Source organism: Camelus bactrianus, chromosome 13 (assembly GCF_048773025.1).
Source record: "Camelus bactrianus isolate YW-2024 breed Bactrian camel chromosome 13, ASM4877302v1, whole genome shotgun sequence".
In the NCBI taxonomy this organism is placed as follows: domain Eukaryota; kingdom Metazoa; phylum Chordata; class Mammalia; order Artiodactyla; family Camelidae; genus Camelus; species Camelus bactrianus.
The window spans coordinates 77,860,083-77,882,095 of NC_133551.1; the positions used below are offsets into that span (position 1 = coordinate 77,860,083).

Below are 22,013 nucleotides of genomic sequence, written 5' to 3' on the forward strand. Positions count from 1 at the left end.
ACCCCCTTCTGAGCATCTTGTTCTCCTGGGCACCACTCTCTGTCCCTCTGTCCCCACGAAAGCCAGCCTGCGCCTGGCCATTCTACCCCAAATTAGGACACTTAATGATTTTTGGAAGACTTAATGCTGCCCGGAGAAATAAAGTCAATGATTTTCAAAATAGCTTCCCTGCCAATAACCGACAGGCTCCCTTGGCCCAAAATGAATGTGAAGAGGAATTCAAAAGCATCTGTTTTCCCAGGAGACAGATTCCTCATTGATACATTTTCCTCCTCTTGAATTTCTCCCCCTGTTTCCAAAATGGAGCCTTCTCCTCGTCCTCTGTGCACAGAGCTGGGCTCCGGAGAGACAGAGTCTGCTTGTCGGCCTGTCCTTGTGTCTCGGTTCTCGTTTCCTCGGGTCCCCCAGACAATAGGGCTCTTATCCGATGGGCTCTTGCCTGAGGCTGCTCCTCTCCCCTCGGGGCTAACACAGAGAAAGGCTGCTGCACTGAACAAAGCTGGGAGGGCCGGCCCCCCACCGCACCCGAGACAGGAGCTCGGGGAGGGCGGGGTGGGCCCTGCTGGAGGCGACCTTCCATCTCTGAGCATGACTTTTGGAGGTGCGGCCATTCACTAGTTCTGTGATTTGCATCATCCTGCATCATCCGTCCTGGAGAACAGGAGTCTGTTTCCCAGAGGGAAGCCTTCCCAGTGTCTCTGTGCCCTGCGCTCCCGGCAAAGCCCACGTCGGATGAGGGGCGTCAGGTCTCACGGACATCGTCACACCAGCGAGGAAATCACCTTGAACTCTAAACAGCTGCCCCCAGCCACCCTGGCACTGGGACATGCACGTCACTTGCTGTTGTGAAGAAAGCAGAAAGACTCGGAGCCCCAGGTTTGGGGCTGGGGGTCCTGTTCCAAGATTGACGGTAGTTTCTTTTCTCTGGTGGCTACTGGGCACTTCTGTTTAGGGGACCCCAGGCTCATTCCATTTCGATTATTTCCCTCAGAGCCTGTTTAGACCCTTCAGAGGCACTGGGGGTCCCAGAATCCTTATAGGTTGCGTGAGGGCCCTTATAGCAGACCCTCCATCTATTCACCACCCCACCCATCCATCCATCCCTCCCTCCCTCCATTCATCTGTCTGTCCATCTATCCACCCGTCCATCAATCCATCCTTCCATCCATCCACCCATCCCTCCATCCATTCATCTGTCTGTCCATCCATCCATCCATCCACCCATCCCTCCATCCATTCATCTGTCTATCCATCCATCCATCCATCCACCCATCCCTCCATCCATTCATCCGTCCATCCATCCATCCATCCACCCATCCCTCCCTCCATTCATCTGTCCATCCATCCATCCATCCATCCACCCATCTCTCCATCCATTCATCCGTCCATCCATCCATCCATCCATCCACCCATCCCTCCATCCATTCATCCGTCCATCCATCCATCCATCCATCCATCCATCCATCCATCCATCCATTTGTTCCCTCATTTGTTTGTGCAACCTGCCTTCTACTGAGTGTGTTTCGAGCCAGTCTTTGGGGACAGAGAAGTAAATCAGGGCACTTTCCATCTTCGCAGCCCCAAGTCCAGTGCATGTGATAGTCTCTGATTTACACATGCAGGAGCCCCTGTGTGTCTTGGGGGCTGAGACGTGGTCTGTTGGGGGAACTCTAAAGCTGTGGGGAGAAGGGGGTTGCCGCCCAATTTCTGACACATAAGCTTGTTTTCTTTTTGCCTCGTGCACCTCAGGGAGGGCCATGCTCCACTGGGGCGTGGGTGGGTTTTGTCAGAGAGGCATCTTGTCCGACCACTTTGGGAGTGGCCGCTGGGAGGATCAGCCGCTGGTGGGGGAGTCCTGGGAAGTGGGGAGCTCTCTCCTGTGGCTTGAGTGGGTGAGGGTGGCGTGGAAAGGGGGCGGGACAGGGAGCTTCAGGGATGGAGAGGAGGCTGGGGCCGTGGGCCAGGTGAGAAGTTATCTGTGGGGCTGGTCAGGTGAGTCAGCTGTGGTGGTCTTGATAGTGAGCAGGTGTTAGGCAACAGAAACGTCACTAAATGCTGGGCTTTCCAAAGGAAGACCCACTTGGAGCAGCTGGAAGTCCAGCCTCCCATGTTGACTCGACTGGAAAGCTGCTGGTGTGGGGAGGACCCCCCCATCACCCCGAAACCCCCAGCTCAGGGTTTTTCAGACAAGCCCCCTCCACCTGGCACCCCCCAGGTGTGTCTGCCTCCAGGCAGGATGTGCCCTGAACATGCCCGTGTGTGAGGAGCTGGGGGTCTGCCAGCACGTGTGGCGGGGGGTGGGGGGCCCGGGAAAGGCTCAGGGACCCGGGGCAGAGGAGGACCACTTGCATGTGGCAGGTGAGGCTGGCCCAGGGGCTGCTGGGCTAGGGGACGCCTGAGTGACACCAGTTACCCTCTGTGTCAGCAGAAAGAGAGTTTGGGGCGCTCCCCGTTGGCTGTCTCCTGATTTGGGACGTGCCATTCGCCTTTTGAGGTTTAACCATCATTCAAGTCCTCTTGGTTAGAGCAGAATCAGGTTGGGGTGGGGGCAGGCCCCCTGTGGAGGCAGGTGGGCCTCAAGAAGGAATGCCTGGGTGCTCAAAAGTAGGGGCGCCCTGCGGGGGCTGGGTCTGCCTCCCCTTAGACCCAGGCATGTGCTCAGCCCCCGTCCACCTGGCCGGCACCCGGGGGCAGGCTCAGGCCCTGGCTGGGGGTGGTGTGAGGAAGGCGGGGACTGCTGCTGTGGACAGCGGGCCGATGGGCAGGTCCACCCCGAGGAAGGGGCCGACTGGGACTGGCCGAATGGGATGGGCTCCTCCACCCCCGAAACCCCATGGACGAGAGCTCATGGGGGCAGGCTCTGGGGGTAGGTACACTTGCGGGTAAGCACACCTTGGGGCAGGCACACTTGGAGGTGGGCACAGCTGGAGGGCGCCATGCCTGGAGATGGGCACACCTGGAGGAGGGCGCACCTGGAGACCACCACCCTCACTGCCAGGCCATCCAGGGCACGGGGTGCCTTCTTGGAACTTGTTCTTTTCTGGAAAACGGGAGCAGTTAAGGGCGCCCGTCCCGGTGGTGGTGCTGGGGGGTGGCTTCATGTGCACTGGAGCTGGAGCCTGTCACGCGGGGCTCTTGACCGACGCCGGGGAGCCTCACCACCAGCCACGCCCCAAGCCTGGAGTCTGGTCTCCCACCCCAGGGGCCGTGTTCTCCATCGGCAGAGCTCACAGGCACGGAGGCTTAGAAAAGCACACAGATTTATTGCATATCAATCTCATGTATAAATTCATTGTAGCATCGGAAAGATTACATTTGGTGTACAGTCCTAGTCTACAGCATCAACCTCAAAAATCAGCTTCTCCTAGGCTTCATCTTAAAGGGATTTCTCTACACAAGTACATTTGTCTTCCTCACAAGCATCGAAGTGAAACCAGCAGAATCCCTCTCGGATGACCCCCACGCCGCGTGTCTGTGTTCCGTTCTCCTCCCACTGAGGTCCCCGCGCCGTTTAAGCGGCGTGTCTTTGCCTCGGCAGTCTGCACGCCTGGCCTCGAGGACGCAGACCCTAATCACGTCTTCAGTAAGTGCATCTACGGGGTTTTCCTCTTCATCAGAGTTCCACAAACAGACACGATGATGGCCGCTAAACACACGTCATGCACAGTTTACTTGTAACAAGCAATTTACACTCGGGGGACACGGGACACACATCAGCCTCCTTCTCAATGTTTTTGTTTTTTTTTAAAAAACGTTATATGAAAACCAGACATTTACATTTGATTTCTTTTTCAACGCTATACAGTTCTAAAAGAAAAAAACAAAAACGAAGCCAAATCTGCAATGGCGAAGGACGACGCGGACGCTTGGGTTCGGCGTCTTACCAGCGTGTGTGCGCCTGCACTCTCAGTGACACGCTGCGACGCGGGGCTCAGGGTCCCTGGTCTGGGAGAGACAGCGAGGACGCAGAATACACGGAAAGGACCTTTCGCGTTGCTTTGTTCACAAGTGAATTGCACATTTGGAAACTCAAGCTGCCTTTTCATTTTCATTTCTTTTCTTTCTTTCTTTCTTTTTTTTTTTCCAAAAGTGGTAATATGAATCAGGGACAGAAAAGAACAAAACAAAAAACACCGGGACGGCAGGAGAAAAGGAGCGCTCCTTGGAACAACGCGAGGACGCCTTAGTCACAGTATCGCTCGTCGCTACAGACACAGTTTCATGGCTTTGAGACCCGGCTGACCTCCACCGACCAGGAGCAGCTGTGTCCTCGCGTCCCCAGCCGGGAGGGGAGCGAGGGGCCCGGCTCCCTGTCCATCACCCCGGGGAAGCAGCGCAGGGAGCTCTGCCCGGGAGCGCTGCCCCCTCGCCGCCCCCCAACCCCCCAAGACAGCACAGTGAATATAGCTCAGTAGGTTTCAGTCACTTGGGCAGGGGGATGGGGGCAGGGGTACAAGGTCAGGGGCGAGGGGCACCACAATCCAGTGCTTCGAGGCTTCGAGGCTGATACGAGTGATAAGTACTCGGGTAGGAGCTTTGCGGACGCTCACTGAGGAAGCAGCGGGGACAGAGGAGGCCACGGGCCCTCCGGGTTCCCAGGCCAGGCTCTGGGGCCGCAGAGCAGCTGGGCCGATCCGGGTCTGGACGGACTGGCTGCGTTCTTGGACTTGTGCAGGAACGCCACGTGGGCTGGGCAGTCTCTTAGGGTCACCCCATCCACTGACCCACACCCCAGGGTCCCAAGTGGGATGCGGGACCGCACGCAGGAATCAGGGGCTCCTGGGTCCTAGTCGTGAAGGGCTGGCTGGCCCCGGGCCCAACTTGATTGTTCCTGTTCCGGGCGTGAAAGCAGCAGGGGAGGGTGAGGGCCTGCGGGGGGCTGGGGGCTGCAGGGCGGGAGGGGAGGGTGAGGGCCTGCAGGGGGCTGGGGGCTGCAGGGCGGGAGGGGAGGGTGAGGGCCTGCAGGGGGCTGGGGGCTGCAGGGCGGGAGGGGAGGGTGAGGCGGCCTCCTTTTGAATTTCTACGTGGGGGTAACTGTCAACAATCCAAAGAGGGACACAGTCATGGCTGGACCGAAGGGCCCTGGCCCTGGGCAAACCTGGCCCAGTGGGACCCTTGGTCTAGAGTCCTGACTCTGGCCCCACCCAGGGACACAGTGGGGGGCCAGACAGCCATCTGTTGCATCCACCCTCTGAAGCTGGAATCACGGGAGTCTCCGGCCCCACCCAGTCCCCTGGCTGACGCTGGAGCCTGGGGGCAGAGAGGGACCAGGAGGGCGGCTGGCTGTGGTCGGGGCAACGCTAAGCTCTGAGGCAAAGCTTCGCTGACGCACCAGGCAAAGGAAGTAACGCTCTCTGTCGGGGGTCCCGGGACAGACCCCGCCCAAACCTGCCCGGTGCTGGGCCGGGGGCCGCTGGGCTTGCGCTAATCACCTGGGGGGCAAACACAGGACTTAAAATGTGCAGCCAGGGTTCTTGGGGAAGGAAGGAAGGAGAGAGAGGAGGTCACGTTCAGGAAGACGGGCTGGAAAGGACCGGCCGTGAGGCCAACAGAGAAACCCTGAGGTGGACGGAAGCGCCGGCCGCAGGGAGAAGACACTCGGGCCTCCGCTGGCCCAAAAGTCCCGTTTTGGACAGAGTCATGTCGCAAAAGAAGCACACGCCTTACTCTTGAGCAGAAGAAGCATATAATTTGGGGGTACAGAACGGGGGTTCGGTGTCCGAGGTGGGCTTTTCAAAGGGGTCCCAGCCCCATCAGGGGGAAATAGGGACTCGCACACACCAGGCGGGTCCGGCCGGCGCGGGCAGGGTCGAGGACGCTTCTGGGGGGGGGGTGTGAGCAGCTGTGTTTGCGAATCCTCACGGGGGCGGCCTCACGGCCAGCTTCTCCACAAGCAGCTTCTCCAGCCGCCCCGAGGGCGACTTTCCAGCCTGCGCCCAGGCGCACGGGGCTCTCAGTCTGTTCCCTTGATTGGATTTGGGGAAGGCCGAAGCTCTCCCCCATGGGCTCCGCAGGTCTGTACCTGCTGCCCTCTGGGACCTCCCACCGCAGGTCTCTGCAATGAGCCTGACCTCCCCGGGCCCAGGTGGACGATTGTCTTGGCCCGGTGGAGCGACCGGACGCGTGGCTGCACCACAACCATTTGCATTTTCACACTCTTTTTTTAAGGGCAACTTGGGCAAATTATTTTCTATTCTTGTTGGGACGCCCTTCTTTTTTCTTGCAAACATTAAAAGAAATAAATAGAACACTTGTCTTAAATGCAAATGCAACTGAAACTCAAATTTAACAAAAACACGTGATTGTCTGGAAAACGGGCGGCAGGGGCGGCAGGGGCGGCAGGGGCGGCAGGTTTCGCTGTGGGGGGCACGCGGGGTATTTGGCACATTAAAGTCGCCCCGCCCCCTGGTTACGGATCACACAGCACACAACCTTATTACAAGGGTTTGGTCCTTCACTAGATCCTTATATTAACATTTCTTCACAATAAGAACGTCTAATGCCAAAATACTGTTAAGGAAAAAATAAAATAAGAAAAGAAATTAATTAGAAAAAATTACAAGTTATATACAGATTAAGGTAAATTCCATCAGGGAAAAAACACTACTCTTCGAAATTGGCCCCTAGGGGAATAATTTAAAGCCCACCCGAGTGGAGAAGCAGCCGGTCCCCGGGGAGGCGCCGGCGCTGCGCTGTCCTTGCTCTTTGCGGCGGGTCGTGTCTGGATGCCCTTCGTTCTGGAGCCGGGTCCCGCCCGCCAGGAACCCACACAAGGAGCGAGGCGGCAGTCGTGTCCTGGAGCCGGGGTCTCAGGTGCACGCAGAGCTCGGCCGCCTGGAGCAGGGGAGCCACGGGAGTGTGCCCCGCAGCGGCCCCCGGGATGCCCACTTCCTTCCGCCGTCCATCTGGTGGGGGTGGGTGAGGGCGGGGGTGCAGATCCGAAAGTGGCTGCAGGCTCGGCGGCACCGACCCCTCTGCCCTGGGGACCGAGCCCCCACTCTGACCTTCCCCAGACAATTGGGGGGCCTTGGTGGGGGCCACGGGCACGAACCACGTGTCACACACTGACAAGCACATCTCCGAGCCCCAGCCTCGGGCCGGCCCAGGACACCCTACCCAAGATTTCCGGGCACAGTCTGAACCCGCTCGCAGGAGTGGGCCCGCCCCCTCAGTGCTGCCTGGGGGCGCCCTGCGTCTCCTTGGCTTTACAAACAGGGTCGGGGATAGAAAATGTCTCCATCATCTACAAAGAACACCTCCCAACACTGTGCTGCTTCTCAGGCAGGTCTGGGTCTGCAAATAAGCTGAGATTTCAAAGCAATGCAAAATTACTTTTAAAAAACAATTTCCAAGTCACTTTGTGATTTTTTTCTTTTAAAAATACTGTCTATTTTTAAAACCACATGCTTAAATAGACTCTGTCATCAATAAGATTACCAAAAGGGCCGTTCTGGTCATTTTCACTATAAAAACCATCTGGCGACTCCCTCTGCAGAGCACACCCAGCTGCCCCTTCCCTCCCGGGACTCCACGCGGGCGCCCGGGGTGGCCACTGGCTTCAGTTCGGGACTCGGATCCCGCCCTCGCCCCTGGGTGGACTCCACGAGCAGCTCCCCTGCGCTGAGCCCCGATGGGCCTGTGCTGTGCCACCTTGGGCGCTGCTGTCCTCAGCGCCAGTTCCTGGAGAAGCTGAAGCCTTCCAAGGATGTCCGGGTTCTGGGTTTTCACTGGAGAAGTTCGAGCTGAACTGTGGTGGGGGGACAGGTGCTGAGGAGTGGCCACTTGGCCCCGGGCCGCACCGGCTCCCAGGCCCTCGCCTCCATCTTCCACAGCTGGGATTCCTGTTGGGATGTTGGGGGCCCGTGGTGGCCTTGCCTGGACTCTGACCCCAGCCCCTTCTGGGTCGGTCAGAGGTGGTTGATGGGGTTAAAGGCTCCAGACTCCGGTGTGGCTCCTGTGATGTTCAGCCAAGCGTCCAGAGGGCTCTGGGAGGAGGCGTGGAGAGACGTGTCCTCCGAGAGCGACAGCATCATTGCGTACGCCTGGCGGGGAGAGGACGAGGGTGCAGACAGGACAGGCTGTGAGCGGCGTGGGCCAGGGCCCTGCAGGCCCAGGCTGCTGCATCCTCGCCCCTCCCGGCCTCCCACACCCTCCGACTGGCCTCAGATCCAGACGTGCGGTGAGGGCAGGGCGCGGGGCCAGCCCGCAGAGGAGGCATTGGCGGTGGGAGGGCTGGGCGAAAGCAGGACCTCCCCTGGGCCCCTGTGCAGAGGGCGCCAAGACGCCCGGATGGCCAGGGACCTTGTGCAGGGGCTCCCTCAGCCTCTCGGGGCCACACCCTCCTTTGCAGAAACTTCCCCACCCCCGTGATCAGCACGGATTCACCCTGCTCTTTGGAGGGACTGGGGACTGCTAGACCCTCGTCAGCGAGGCTCAGGCCCTGCCTGGTGGGGCCTGTCCCGCTTGGACTACCACAGTGACAGCACAAAGCTATTTCGGGGAAGCCGCCTGGAGCCCGGCTTCGTCCGCAGGGTGTGAGTGGACGGAACGCCGGCTGCTCAGAGCAGGCAGGGGCAGACCAAGCCCACCCACGTTAACACTCCGGACAGGATTAGTAAGAAGACAAAGACAGACACACAGACGGTTTCGCTGAGACTCGGGTGGGCTGCAGGTGGCTGAGTGAAACCCCCGCCCCCCCGACTGGGGACAAGCAGGAGGCAGGTCCTGCGGAACCTACACCGAGGGGCCTGGGTGAGACGTGCCGGGCCAGCCCGTTGCCCCGCCGACCCGCTCACAGCTCCTGCTTGGAATCGGTGACCCCGCACGGGGCAGTATCCCCCAGGAAACCCCTGGCCTGCCATCACTCTTGCTCGGGTCAGAGGTGGAGGGAGGCCGTTGCAGCCGCGAGGGCAGGACACCTGCTGGCGGGCACCTCCCGCCGGGGGCGTGAGCACAGTGACCCATGTGTCCGTGAACACTGCAGTGGGGGGGGGGGCTCCCAGGTGAGGGTCCGGCTTGTACTCATCTGCCCTCGACCTCTCCCTGCCCTGCCCGTTTGCGGGACACTGGGGTCACTTGGGGTCTCTCTAGCTGATGCGATGGGCACAGGAGGGCCACGGTGGGTCCTGGGAGTCCCCCAGGCAGGCATGGGATGGCCACAGTGAGAAGCGGGCTGTCCCTGGTGGAGGAGGCGCGGCTGGCGCCTGCCGTCCAGCCTGGGAAGGGGGATGGGGGTGGGCTCTGGCGGGTACCTACCTGGTTCTTAGCCTGCCTGTACAGGGTCTGTTTTAAAGCCTCAGAATCTAGAGTGGAATTAAGCACATCTTTAACTTCAAATGCTTCCTCAGCTGCTCTGCGGAGATCCAGCCCCTTCCCAAAAGTCGGCATCGGCTCCAAAGCTAACAGGCCGCCTGGTGGCTCCTCAGCACACCTGCACCAAGGACCGGGAGGGGGCCTGCCGTTAGCTGGCCCGGCCTCTGGCCACCTCTCCGACGCCCCATGGCTGGCACTGTGCCTGCATGCACGCCACAGCAACTCCAAGAGCCACATGCACAGGGAGACAGACACACGGACACACGGACACCTGGACAGAAGTCACACGATGCAGGAGCCACAGATGGAGGGCAGGAGGAGGTGAGTGCGTGCACACACACTGCAAGCGGCAGGCAGGGCACCCGGGTCTCCGGGGATGGAGGATGGGAGGAGGGCCTCGGGTCCACAGAATCTGGGTGGCTCTGGAGGAGCCCGGGGCTCCCTCTCCCAGGACCCATGGGTGCAAGGAAGCGGACCATCTCCGGAGGGCCTCCTGGATCTACGCCCACCCCCTCCCGCAGGGGGGTGCTGGTAGCATCCCTGGTGCCAGAGGTAGGTGGCGAGCAGTCAGGACATGAAGGAAGAGGCTCTGGCCCACCAACCCCCAAAACTAGGGGTGGCTCAGCCCCTACCCCACACAGCCTGCAGGAGGCCAGAGGTCACAGCACTGGCCTGACGGGCAGGTCTTCCGCAGGGGCCGCGGGTCTAGGACCAGAGCCCTCTCAGCCTTCCCCTCCCCGGCTCTGCTTCCAGGCCTGGGTAAGTGTGCATGCGTGTGCACGTGTGTGTGAGAGTGTGGGGGGCTGGGGCCCTGACCCCTCTCCTCGGGCCTGGCCTCACCCTGGCCGCACACAGAGGTCCCTGCGGCAGAAATGCCCGCTGCGAGGGCGGGCAAGCCCATCTGGAGGACGGCGGGCTCCCGACGGAGGTCGCCCCCGGGATGCTCGGCCCCTCCCTGCCTGGGGCGCCCAGCATGCGAGGCCCGCAGAGGCCGGTGCCCACCTTCGGGTGTGATCGAAGCCCACGGCCAGGGGGGCGGGCGGCTCCTCGTCCTCCTCGTCCTCGTAGGCGCCCTGGGGCTCGGGCGTGGGGGACACGGTGTCGTCCTGAGACTTCCCGGCCAGGCTCTCCTCGTCATCCTCCTCCAGGTCCTCCTCCTCCTCCTCTTCCACGTCCCCCGGCTTCCCGCGGGCCAGGCCCGGGCACTGGGAGGCGCCGTCCAGGTCCTGGACCTCCGGCCTGAAGTGACACGGGAGGGAGTTGGCTGCAGACCCCAGAGGCCAGCGGCGTGGCTTCAGGTCGTTTGAACTCCACTGCCCTCCACCCGACGGCCTTCCCGCTGCCTTCGAAGAGAGCCTGCCTTCCCGGTCACTAAGCCCGCAGAGCTGCGGTCTGGAGCGGCTGGTTTCCGCCCTTGGCCTCAGCCGCCATCCTTGTGGTTCAGGGAGCGAAGGGAGCCTGCTGGAGGCAGAGCACAGACCGCTCGGCAGCGTGAACACGGGCTGTTCAGGGGCTTGGGGAAGGAAGTCACGGCCCGCCTGTGGGGAAGGGGGCCCTGGGCGCGGGCGCTCGGCTCGGACCCCGCACGAGGAGCACAGGAGGTTTGCCAGCCCAGCCCTGACGGGTGCTTGCTGCCCCCCGCCCGCCGTGAGGGTGTGAGGACGGGGCGGCCCCAGGCGAGGGACCCTCTGCAGATGGAATGTCTGGGGTCGAGGGTTCTGGACATCCAGGGCTGGGCCATTGTCAGCAGTGGAAGCCGCCAGGATGAGTGTGCTTCAGAGGCTGGGGGAGTGTCCCCTGCAGCCCAGACCCCACCTCATCTCCCGTGGGGTCACTGCAGCCGGGAGAGCCTTTCTGACTCTGGGTCCTTGTATTGAAAGGGAAAGACAAGCAGAGAGTGGGAGGGAGGGTGCAGTCCTCTCAGGAAATGTCACTGGGGTTCGTCTGATTCGTCTGCAAGCCTGGGACCAGGTGCCATGGCCAAAGGTGGGCTGGGCCTGAAGCTGCCTGGGCAGGTGGGTGGAGGGGATGGGGAGGGCGAGGCTCACGCTTACTGAGTCCGAGCTCTGAGTCCCAGACCCGCTCCTTCCTGGACCTCCCACGGCCCGCAGGAATTAGCCCACTGCTGTCGGGGAGACTGGAGGCCCTGCTCGGGTCATCGGGATGAGGGGGAGCATCCTCTCTCAGTGATCGCTGCCTCCAAACGCAGGGGAGGACCGGGGCTGGGGAGACCCCGACGGCCCTGCTCTCAGCCGCCTGGCCTTTGCTTCCTGCTTCTCCACGGGGGAGTGTACGGACGCCGACAGTCCTCCCGCCCTCCAGGACGAGCAGAAGCCCGCCCTGCTTCCCGGGTCGCTGGGCGCCCGTGCTGGTCACTGGGCACACGCCCGTCCACCGGGGCGAGGCCCACGGGGCCGGGTCTGGCCTCCGTTCCTGGGTCTCGATAGGGCCCCCTTGGGCGGGGCCTTGCCTTTTCGGAGCCCACGCCCTCTGGGCGACCTGAGAACAGCCCCCACGCTGAGGGCTGATGAACAGCACAGGTGGGGAGCCCAGGCAGACGGGGCTCCGGTCATGTTCGGAGCCGTGTGTGTGGCTGCTGCGCGGGTCAGCCCTCTGTGGGAGCAGGGAGTCTCTGTGCTCCCAGCCCCACCCGCACAGAGGGTCTGCTCATCCGTAGGAGGCCTGCGTCCAGCACCAGTGCTCAGTGGCTGGGGTTGGGGGCACAGAATAGAGGTCTGGCTGGAGACAGGTGCAGACAGAGAGGACACAGGGTGACTGCCAGGCCTCCAAACAGCTGCTCGGATGCGGGGGTGTCCCCAGGGCCACCATCACAAAGCATCACAGCTCAAACAGGCCTGGAGTCTAGACGTCTGAGGTCCAGGCGTCACAGGGCTGGTTCCCTCGGGGCCTGGGGGACAGAAGCCCTCCCAGGCCTCTCCCAAGACTCCGGTGGTTTGTGGCCACCCTTGGGCTTCCTTGGCTTGTAGACGCATCCCCTGACCTCAGCTTCACCTTCACGTGGCATCTCCCGGGGTGCGTGTCTGTGTCTAGAGTTCCCCTTTTTATAAGGACATCGGTCCTATCGGCTATGGGCCACCTGACTCCAGTAAAACCTCATCTTAACTTATGAGTTTTGCAGAGACCCTCTTTCCAAGTAAGGTCACACACGGAGGTGCTGGAGGTTGGGACTTCAACGTGGGAATTCTGGGGGTACGATTCAGCCCAGAAGTTTATGCCTGTGCGGGGCCAGGAAGCCTGGCAGACCCTGAATTCTCTAGCTCTGGATGAGAACCAGATAACGTTAACACTGGCCCCAAACAGAACTCTCAATATCCTACCACTTATGCACATTAGTGGACAGATGTCAACTGTGACCGTGGTTCCCATCACGATGTGGCGGCACCTGCAGGGGGCTCCCAACTCCCGGGATGAGCCAGGACGGGCCATCTGGGAGCCGGGGCTTGTGGCCCAGCTCTGCTCCAGGCTGTCTGGGTGGCAGGGGCCAGCCTGCTGTGTCTGAGCCGAACTTGCTGCCCCACACCCCGGGGGCCCTGCTTGAGATGCTCTGCTCCCCAGGTTGGGGTGGTACCACCCCTTTCCCCTCCCAAGGACGCGCCTCTGTCCTGGTGGCTCTCCTGGAGTGTCCTCCTGGTGGCTGAGAGCTGGGCCTGCCACCTGAGCCCAGGGCGTGGGAGCCCTTCCGGTGCTCCCCCTGCCCCACGGAGGACGCCCCCACCACATCCTTGTTGGGTCTCCTCTGGCTTTGCTGGGGGCAGGAAGCCACAGTCCAGGGGACGGCCTTTAATAAGCGGGATGTGCCTCGTGGCCTGGCCGTGGGCTTCAGTGAGGCCTGGCCCCGGGTGCTCAGGTCTGTACTGGGCTAACAACGGACAGCTCTCGGGTGGAGCCACAGGGCTGAGGAGGATGGACAGGGCTGCAGAGCAGGAGGCTGCTCCGGGATCCAGGTCTCCGCTGCCCAGCAGGGTGGGGCTCTGGGAGGCACAGCCCATGCCAGCCTCTCCCACCGACCCCGCCTCTGAGCCCACCTGGGGGTCAGATGAGGCCTCCCCTCTCAGGGCACGGATTTAGGGCTTAGAAGAGCCAGGAACAGTCCAGGTGCCACATCTGTCTGTCGATCAGACAGGTCTTCCCAGTGCCCTGCTCTGCCCCCGGGAGAACCCGTGAGCGGGAGATGCAGCCGTCCTGGGGGAGGCAGGGTGTCTGGGGGGTGGGGAGGGCCCCGAGCTCCAGGGGACGGCGGGGGCCCTGGCTCTGGGCTCTGGGCCTGCCTGTGAGGCTGGAGCAAGGCTCCGCCTTCTCTGGGCCTCCTTTCCGTCCGCAGAATTAGGGGAGCACATCCCTGAGGACTCTCGGAGTTTGGGCGTCTCTGATTCTCGGGTCAGCGGAGCCTTGGGAGGGAGGTTATGCACAACACCCTCCACCCTTAATGAAGTCCTTCACTTTCCCGTTTTGTGTGTGTGTGTGTGTGTGTTTAAAGGGGCAGTGCTCTTAAGGGACCTTTCATGCCTCGGATGAAGTGAGAATGTTCTCAAGTTTCAGGGCTGTGGCAGAGCTCCTGGCAGCAGCCCTCACCTGGCCGGTGTTCTGCCGCCCGTCTGTCAACATCCAGGCCAAACCGGGCTGTTTCCTAAACGGCCCCCGTGCCGGCGCTGCACCGAGCGTGTGACACACACCGCCACACACACCACCGGTCGAGGGTGCTCGTTCTGATCCCTCTCAGGTGAGAGACTGAGGCAGAGGGGGTGGAGCGGGCTGCAGAGCGCGTGTGCCTGCCCTCTGCAGGCCCTCCCCCCGCCCCCGCTCAAGCACCAGGCGGGGGCACCTGTCTGGGCGTGACTGTACCCCCGGGCCCCAGGAGGGGCGTCTTACCGTTTGTCTGTTCGTGATGATGCTTGGTTCATCTCGCTGTTGGCGATGAAGTTTCTGATTTCAGAGAAATACGAGTCTTCCTTCTCGTCTAAAAGTGCGTGGTTGTCCGACTCGGAGGTGGGGGAGGAGGCGCCGGTCCCCAGGTGGTTCGTGAGGACCCCGGAGTGCTGGCTCACTGCGGGGTGCGGGAGCATCAGAGGAGGTGCGCCCTGCGGAGCTCCTCCCTCCGGGGCACACGGGGGTGGGGTGGTCAGCCGGGCGAGGAGGGTGCGTGTTTGGGGTGCTCCCAGGGAACCCACTTCTTAGGAAGACCCGCGAGCACGAATTCTCCTTGATGAAAACGAGTTGAGGGGCGATGCTGGGCTGTCCTGCGGGACTGGCGTGTCTCCCTCCTCCGTCCTCTGCCTCCCCTGCCCCGCTTCCCACCTGGCGCCCCGCCCCCCGCTGCCCCGCCCCCCAGCCCACCTGGTGCGTGCTCGTGCTCATGCTTCTTGAGGTGCCGGTCCAGGTTGGTCTGCTGCCCGAAGCACCGGTTGCACAGGTGGCACTTGAACGGCTTCTCCTTGTTGTGAATGTTCCGGACGTGCCGCTGAAGGTTGGAGGAGATGCTGAAGGACCGGTCGCAGTACTTACACCTGGAAGACACGGGTGCTCAGAGGAACCCGGCCGGCCGCGGGGCCTGGGCCCTGCACCCCTCCCCAGGCCTGGCGGAGACCCCTGCCCACGCGGTTCCCCTGAGGCCGCTGGCTCACAGCCAAAGCAGCCCTAGGAAGCAGGTGCCCCCCTCGACTCCTGGGCGCTGGGCAGCTTCAGAATGTGCTCCCCGCTGGCAGAGGGGACGCTCTGGGGGCTGAGCCCCCAGCTGTGCGTCGGGGGGACCCTCCAGCCTCTCTCAGCATCTCCCGCCCTCTGCTGTCTGGGTCCCCCAGCACGGAGGCCGGCCGGAGGCGGAGGCCTGATGGTCTGTGAGCAGAGGGTGACATGCTCCTGGCAGCCTCAAGGGGGCAGCAGCGCACCAGGAAAGATGCTCCGGGCCAGTTTTCCCGGGAAGGAGGGGCCCAGACTCCCCGGCAGAGAGACCCCCATCCTGGCACCGGGAGGGCGAGGAGGGCTGGCCTGGTCCTGGCCCCTCTTAGCGGTCCTCGGGCGGACCCTGTCTCCCTCGGGGCCTCAGTTGCCAGTCCACGAAGGGGCGTGGGGCTGCCTCGAGTCTCCAGCATCCTCCACTGCCCTAAGGTCAGGGGGCTCTCGGCCCTGCCCCATCAGGCTGCCTCCTGCACACGGACCCCCTGCGGCTGAGGGCACCACCAGCCCCACGTGCCCACGTGATCTTTGTGCGTCTCCGCAGGGGCACCCGCTGCCAGCCTGCACCACGAACTTGGGAGATGGGAGAGAGACGCGCCTGCCTCCAGACGCTTCGGGTGCGTCTGTCAGAATGCTGCCTGGACGTTCCGAGCTCATCGAAGCAAAGCGCTCACTGCTGGGCAGCTGCCGCGGGGAACAGTCTGCCCCGGGGCAGGTCCCCCTGGGTGTGGGGCCTGTGCGGGGCACGGCCTTCATGACCACAATCGGAGGCCCTGAGGTCCGGGAAAGAGAGGGTGATTCCCCCACTTTATAAAGTGAGGGCCCGACGACACCGGCACCAAGAAGCAAGAAGCAGAGGGATGTGTAGGGGGACATGGGGTGCGGAGGACCCGCAGCTCCACAGACGGCACTGCCCCCCCGGCGGCAGGAGTCCAAGCACAGGCCGGACAGCTCACTGCGGGCACCCCCCGTGCCGTGCGTCCAGCTGGGCCACGGCAGCAGGACTCTGGCTGGGGGCTCTGGTGCGCACGTGTGTGCGCGGGCAGCAGGGCGTCAGCATGGGAGATAACGTTCATCCAGGGGGCGTGCACACCGAGCCTGCCCTTCCTGTTTCTTTGGGAACGCAGGACCCTTCTGCCAGCTCTGCCAGCGGCTGTGCGCGAACTCGGAGCAACGGGGATGCTGAGTGCAGAAACGGGGCTGGGAGAGGAGCTTGGTCACAGACCTGGCGCTCCCTCTCCAACCTCCGCGGGGCGGGCAGGGGCCAGGGGGTGGTGGGCAGCCATGCATTCAGTTTGGTCACAGAGTCCTGAATCTGGCCCTCTCCTGGTTCTAATCTAAATAAATGACCCAGGGAAATGCATTTGAAATTTAGGGGAGCGGTGAGCCCAGGGCTGCGAGGGAGCAGGGTTCTCCAAGCAGCTGGGATTTGTGTTGTAAATAAGCTGACAAGTGGCTAGTGAAATTTATGGCTGTGCTGTGTAAAATCACACACCGTCGCGCTCTGACAGGAATGAGAGAGCACAGACTGGCCGGCCCGGGGACCTTGCCGTGACCGCGTCTCCGCCATCCTGGGGAAGCCAGCCAGGGTGTGGGGAAGGTGACACGGCCCCGGGTGGGCGGCAGCGTCCTCCCGGGACCCAGTGGGGCCATACCTGCCATCACAGGGAGAAGTCTTTTGGGAACTGTGAAAGCCGGGAAAGGGAGAAAGAAGAGACTGTGAAACCCAGCCCCGATCATAAAACCAACAAAGGAGGGACACGTATGTGCCACTCGTAGCCCCGATGGCAATGGTGACGGGAACTTGCTGGGGCGCTATGGCGTAATTCAGGCAGCAGGACGGGAGCCCAAAAGGAAATGAACGGCAGGTGGGGAGGCAGCATCCTTAAGCCAGAACCCCAGGTCCCACCAGGAGCCCACGGCCAGCCCACGGGCACCCGCGTCGAGTGTGGCTCAAGGTCCCCTGGCAGCAGCCTGCAGGGTCCTCTGAGCCTGGCTGCCAGGACAGGTGAAGGAAGCAGCCTGCCTCACTCCCAGGCCAATTTCTAAATTTCTCCACCCGCATCTCAACAAGCCCTACGTGCTGGAGCTTGAAGAGATGGTTCCCAGTCCACGCGAAGATCTGTGAGCCGGGAGAAGCCGTCAGCAGGTGGCCGTGGGCTCGCCGGCCGGAGGTTTGACCTCCCCTCTAGGAAGCACCCATCTCACTAAAGGGTCTTTCTTTCCCCACATCAGGGCTTTGAGACACACCCTGAGGGACTGTAGATGATCTCAGGCCAGGACTTAAAAGGAAGCACATTCCAGTGTCCAAGCACCCAGGACAGCGCGCGAAGAGCCCTGCTCCCTCCTGCCTGTGAGGGCCCCACACAGCCTGGCCTCTCAGGGCGCACACGTAGCGCACACGCAGCGCACACACGTGGGCGCCGGGCAAGCAGTTTTAATCAGCGTTTCCTGGGGGGCCTGGCCTGTGCCGGCACCGGGTTCTGTGGACCCAAGGGCACGTTTTCCTCCTCCAGCTCAGGCCCCTCTGACTCCCAGAGCGAGCCAGGGAGCCCGGTGACGTCACCAGCAGCCACCGCCCCCAACCCCTCACGGCAGGGCTGCCCCGAGCCAGATCAAGGCAGGATTTGCAACACAAACTTTCAGAGTAATGGTTACTCAAGTCGACTCTCATGAGATTGGAAAAAGCACAAGAAATAGATGATAATTAAATCCTATAAACACGGCCCTGACCCCTCCCCGTCCCCCCAGGGGGTTCTCACACACGACACTGTCCAGAAGTCAGTTCTCCTTACAGAAAACACTCACGGCTCATTTTCGGGGAGGGAACTGGGCCACACCAGCCTTGGTTAAGTTGTAAGCCACTTTTTGAGGGGAAGGGCAGGGGCTGTGTGTCGGGGACGGGCTGAGGGCACTGAACATAGAACAGGTAAGTGACGTGTATCCAGCCAGGACAGAACACAGCTCGTGATGGTCGGTGGGTGGGGCACGGGGACGTGACACCTGCAGGGGTCCCATGTGGCTGCCCTTCCCAGGGAAGGGGACACTCCCAGTCTCTGGGGTCAGTGGGTGACTCTGAGCTCTGTGTGGCTGGAGTACAAGGATTTTTTGCTGCCAACGTGAAACCACGCCAAACCCCTGCCTCCCAACGCTGCTGCCCACCAGACACACCCCAGGATGCTATCTCGGCCCGGAACCAGCATTTCCCCACGTGCTTCTCGGTCGCCGTCTCCTGGGACTCCCAGCCCTACTGGGCGGTGCCCTCAACTCCTCCTGCCCCACAAGGGCCTCAGAGACTGAGGTGAAGGGCCGCGGCGTCATGTGTGCTGGGATCCTGGGCGAGTCAGGGGCGTCTCTGAGCCTCAGGCTCCGAGTCACTGAGACAGTGACGCCATCACTAGTTGTGAACACGAAATGCAGTGGCTCTCAGTCCCCCATCTCTGGCTGCATCTCTGCAGGCGGGAGCCCAGGCACCGAGGAGTGAGGTGCGGGCAGACCCCGCTTCTGTCCAGAGTGGTCGGGGGACATGGGCGAGTCCCTCGTGACACCCACGTTCACACAGAGCCCCTTTCCTCCGGGACGGGCCCACCCTCATATTTTTGCCTGACGCGCCGGCCCTGGTCCCTGCCCTGGGTTAGGTCAGTGATGGCTGTGGCTGGGCTGGGTGCGGGTGAAGCTGATCACCCCCGGCCTGGCTTCCACTCCCCTTGCCCTGAACCCCCTGCTCTGGTCAATGCCCCCGCGGCAGGTGGGAGGGTCCCCTGGGTCAGCCTCATCTTTGCAGAATCCCAGGGCACAGAATGGCTCTGGGGCCAGGAGGGAGGGACCCAGGACATGGCCCGAGCTCGCTGTCTCCCACCCGCCGCCCTTCCCGCAGTGGTGGTGGGGGGCCCGGAGCCGGCTCCCACCTGTACGGCTGCTCCCCTGTGTGCGTCCTCAGGTGCCTTGTGAGGTTTGCTGAGCGGGGGAAGATCTTGCCACAGTACCTGCGGTGGGGGGGAGGGGTGCCGTCAGACAGGCGTGCCGCCAGAGACTCAGGCGCTTCCTGGTACCGCTCCTCCAGCTGGGGACCGGGGCCCGAGTTCATGCCCCTGGGGGGTAGGTGGCCTGGTTGCACATCCTGGATTTCAGTCTCTCCTCAGCCCCGGAGCCCAGCGGAGGCTCACAGGGAAGCCCGGCACGCACTGCTGGGCAGATAGGACTGTGGCCAGTCCCGACCTGTCCCAGGGCTGTGCCCCCGCCCCACGGAGTGTCTCAGCCCGGAGCCCAGCCTTGGCCAAGCCGGCAAGGACCGGCTTGCACAGGCCTGCGCAGCAGGGGACGGACATGTCTTCCCACCCACCCCCAGAGCTCTGGTCACACACTGACCGGCACCCCGCAGCCTCCGGCGGCCCGAGTTCCACCCGGCCGGCCAAGGCTACCTTCTCTCGCCCTCACAGGAGCTCAGCTTGGTGGGGGGCACATGTATATTTCCAGGCGTGACCTCGGGGGACAGCGGGCCATTTGCTGCTAGCACGCTGCGCCCTCTGGCTGGGACCGCAGTGCAGGGCCACCGGCCAGCGTGGCTGCCCCAGGGTCTCAGGGCCTCACCTGCACGTGTATCGCTCCTTGCCCTTCCTGAGGATGGGGTCCGAGAGCGTCGGGGGCGGGGACCGGAAGTTGAAGGGGTGGTGGGAGAGGGGCTGCAGGGAGCTGCCGGAGTCCGCCTTCATGGCTGCGAAGCTCTCCAGCTTCTCCGTCATGGTCTCGATGGCAGACATCTGTCGGCGCGAGAGCGGGAGAGGCTGTGGGACTCTCCGCGAGCTGCCACCTCTCCTGACGCGTGTGGACCCACGCACAGGCATCTGAGGCCCTGGACGACTGCCCGGGAGGTCATCGGAAGCAGTCTCCTGGCCTCCTCTCGGCCGCTGAGCGGGCCCTCCCCTTCTGCGGCCAGCCCCGCGCCTGTCCCTCCCGGAGCCCCGTCGTAGTCGGGTCTGGGCGGGGGCTGCCCCTGGCTTCCACTGGACAGCCTCCCCGTTGGTGAGACACAGGAGACCGCACAGCCCCTTACTTCGAGGGCGCTGCTGGCTGGGCCTCTGGCCAGCACTGCTGGATGGCTAGTTTGGGTTAAAGACAGAATTTTACCTTTTTTTTAGTTGTGAAATGTCAAAAAGTTCCTGACTCTCAGGGTGGGACTTGGCTCAGGCGCCTGAGGCACCACCACCACCTGGTGGCAGCAGGCCGTCATTGCAGGCAAAGTGCCGAAAAGGAGTCCAACAGCCTCAGACTAGACCCCACTACCCGAGCCTGGGAGCGATGGAGCCAAGGTGACGCAGCACACGGCCACGTGGACAAAGGGGCTGCCTCTCTGCTCCTGGAGGGGCCAAGGGCTCGCCTAGGGAGGGGAAGGAGCTGCTCTCTCGGGGCATTGGTCACCTCCACCCGGTGGGCACGGCTCTGATCGGAACCCCAGGCTGCGCCTGCCCCAGGGGCCTTGGGGCTTGTGGACGGCAGAGGGGACGGGGCAGCATGGGCCTCAGCTGCACTTCTCTGCCCGAGAGAGCCCTCGGCAAGCCGGGCCCCGGGGCAGGCTGGGGTGGGACCAGAAAAGGAAGAGCTGTCATTGCGCCCAGGGTCCCTCAGGGTTTAGGCTGGCAAATAACTGGCTACAATAAAATGCCAGAAAGGGGTTAGGGAACAGAAAGTGTGGCCTTTCCCTTGACCCCGGGCGGCTGCCTGGGCCCTGGTCAGCTCCACCCGGCGGCAGGGGTCGGGGCTCGCCACCCCCGGGGCGGGCACGCTCCCCCATCAGATGCTTCCAGCTGGGGTGGCCCTCCCCATGCCCACAGAAGATGGGCAGAAACTGCCCTGCCCCTCAGCCGCTGTCCAGCCTTCCACTGGCCCCTCCACGGCCCAGGGACCTGCGCACACTCTGCCCGCCTGCCTCTGGGGCTCAGTTTTAGCCACAGCCTTAGGAGGCTCTGGGACTCGCCACCACCCCAGACTCCCCAGGGCCCTGGGGAGGTTAAGCGCAGTGACTCAGCAGGACCACCTCACCCTGCACCCCAGGAGCTGCACACCTGCATGTCAGACCTCAGAATGGAAGGCCCTGTCATGTCCTACCAGGCAGCTGACTGCACGGACTGACGTCTAGGCACAGTGGTGACCCTCAGACTTTGTAAGAGGCCACAAGTTCTCCTGTCCGAGTGATGGACTGACCTCAGATCATTTAACCAGGTGACTTAGTAGTCCTCTGTCCAGCCCCCACCCCTGGCTCTGGGCCCACGGGCAGGCAGCGGGGGTGGCAGGGCTGGGGGGAGTGGGCAGCAGGGACAATGGGCAGCCAGTCCCCCGCCAGGCCGGTCGTCCTCAGGCCTGGGTGGGCCCGGCCTGCCCAGCCTGATCAGATACTCCCGGCTGAGCTCCGGCACAAACACAAACACAGGATGTGCCTGGCTGGCTTGCCGGTTTTTTCCAGCCGGTCCCGAGGAAATCAGGGGAAGTTCTTAACCAAACTGCAAGGCCCCAGCAAGACAATGGCAGGTACTAAGTTTAGCTGTGAGCCCAGGCAGGGTGCAGGTCCCACAAACGGGGGGTGCGTCCCAGGCGGGAAACACAGAGCAGAACAAGGCGTGGGTCTGGAGTCTGGGCCCAGGCCGGTCCCACCATGCAGTCCCCGGATCCCCGGCAGGGCCAGGGCAGGCCCAGGGCTCCGGGGACAGGGCTGGGCCCCGAGCAGTGAGGAAGGGTGGGCGTCGGGGCGGGGAAGCGGGGAGAGTCGTGGCTCTGCCGCTCGGCCCCACGCTGCAGCCTCTCTGCACCCACCCCTGGGGGGATGAACCGGGGTGGGTGCAGGAGGGCACAGGAGTGCTGGCTGGCTTGGCGGGGTCTGCGGCCACTGCCCAGACTTGGGGTTCTCTTTCCCAGACCCCTGACTCTGGTCTTAACAGGCGGCCTCGCCACTGTCCGCAGCCCTGGGGAGGGCGGTTCTCCCGCCCAGCACCCCCGGGACCCCTGCTCTTGGC

At 62.8% G+C, this 22,013-nt stretch overlaps 1 protein-coding gene across 7 annotated transcripts in view; it reads right to left on the reverse strand.

Annotated features, from left to right (window-relative positions):
* Nucleotides 1–5,669: 5,669 nt before the first annotated feature.
* PRDM16 (PR/SET domain 16) overlaps nucleotides 5,670–22,013 on the reverse strand; it is a 309,339-nt gene continuing 292,995 nt past the window's right edge. For 6 of the 7 annotated variants that reach the window (XM_074377634.1, XM_074377637.1, XM_074377633.1 and 3 more), the window contains 7 exons: nucleotides 19,597–19,766; nucleotides 18,915–18,992; nucleotides 14,668–14,837; nucleotides 14,203–14,377; nucleotides 10,315–10,551; nucleotides 9,256–9,430; nucleotides 5,670–8,042 (listed from right to left, as the gene is read on the reverse strand). In XM_074377634.1, coding sequence (XP_074233735.1) covers nucleotides 7,908–8,042; nucleotides 9,256–9,430; nucleotides 10,315–10,551; nucleotides 14,203–14,377; nucleotides 14,668–14,837; nucleotides 18,915–18,992; nucleotides 19,597–19,766 — 1,140 coding nt within the window. In that variant the 3' untranslated portion in view covers nucleotides 5,670–7,907. The remainder of the gene's footprint in view (nucleotides 8,043–9,255; nucleotides 9,431–10,314; nucleotides 10,552–14,202; nucleotides 14,378–14,667; nucleotides 14,838–18,914; nucleotides 18,993–19,596; nucleotides 19,767–22,013) is intronic. The other variant, XM_074377635.1, reaches the window with a different exon arrangement.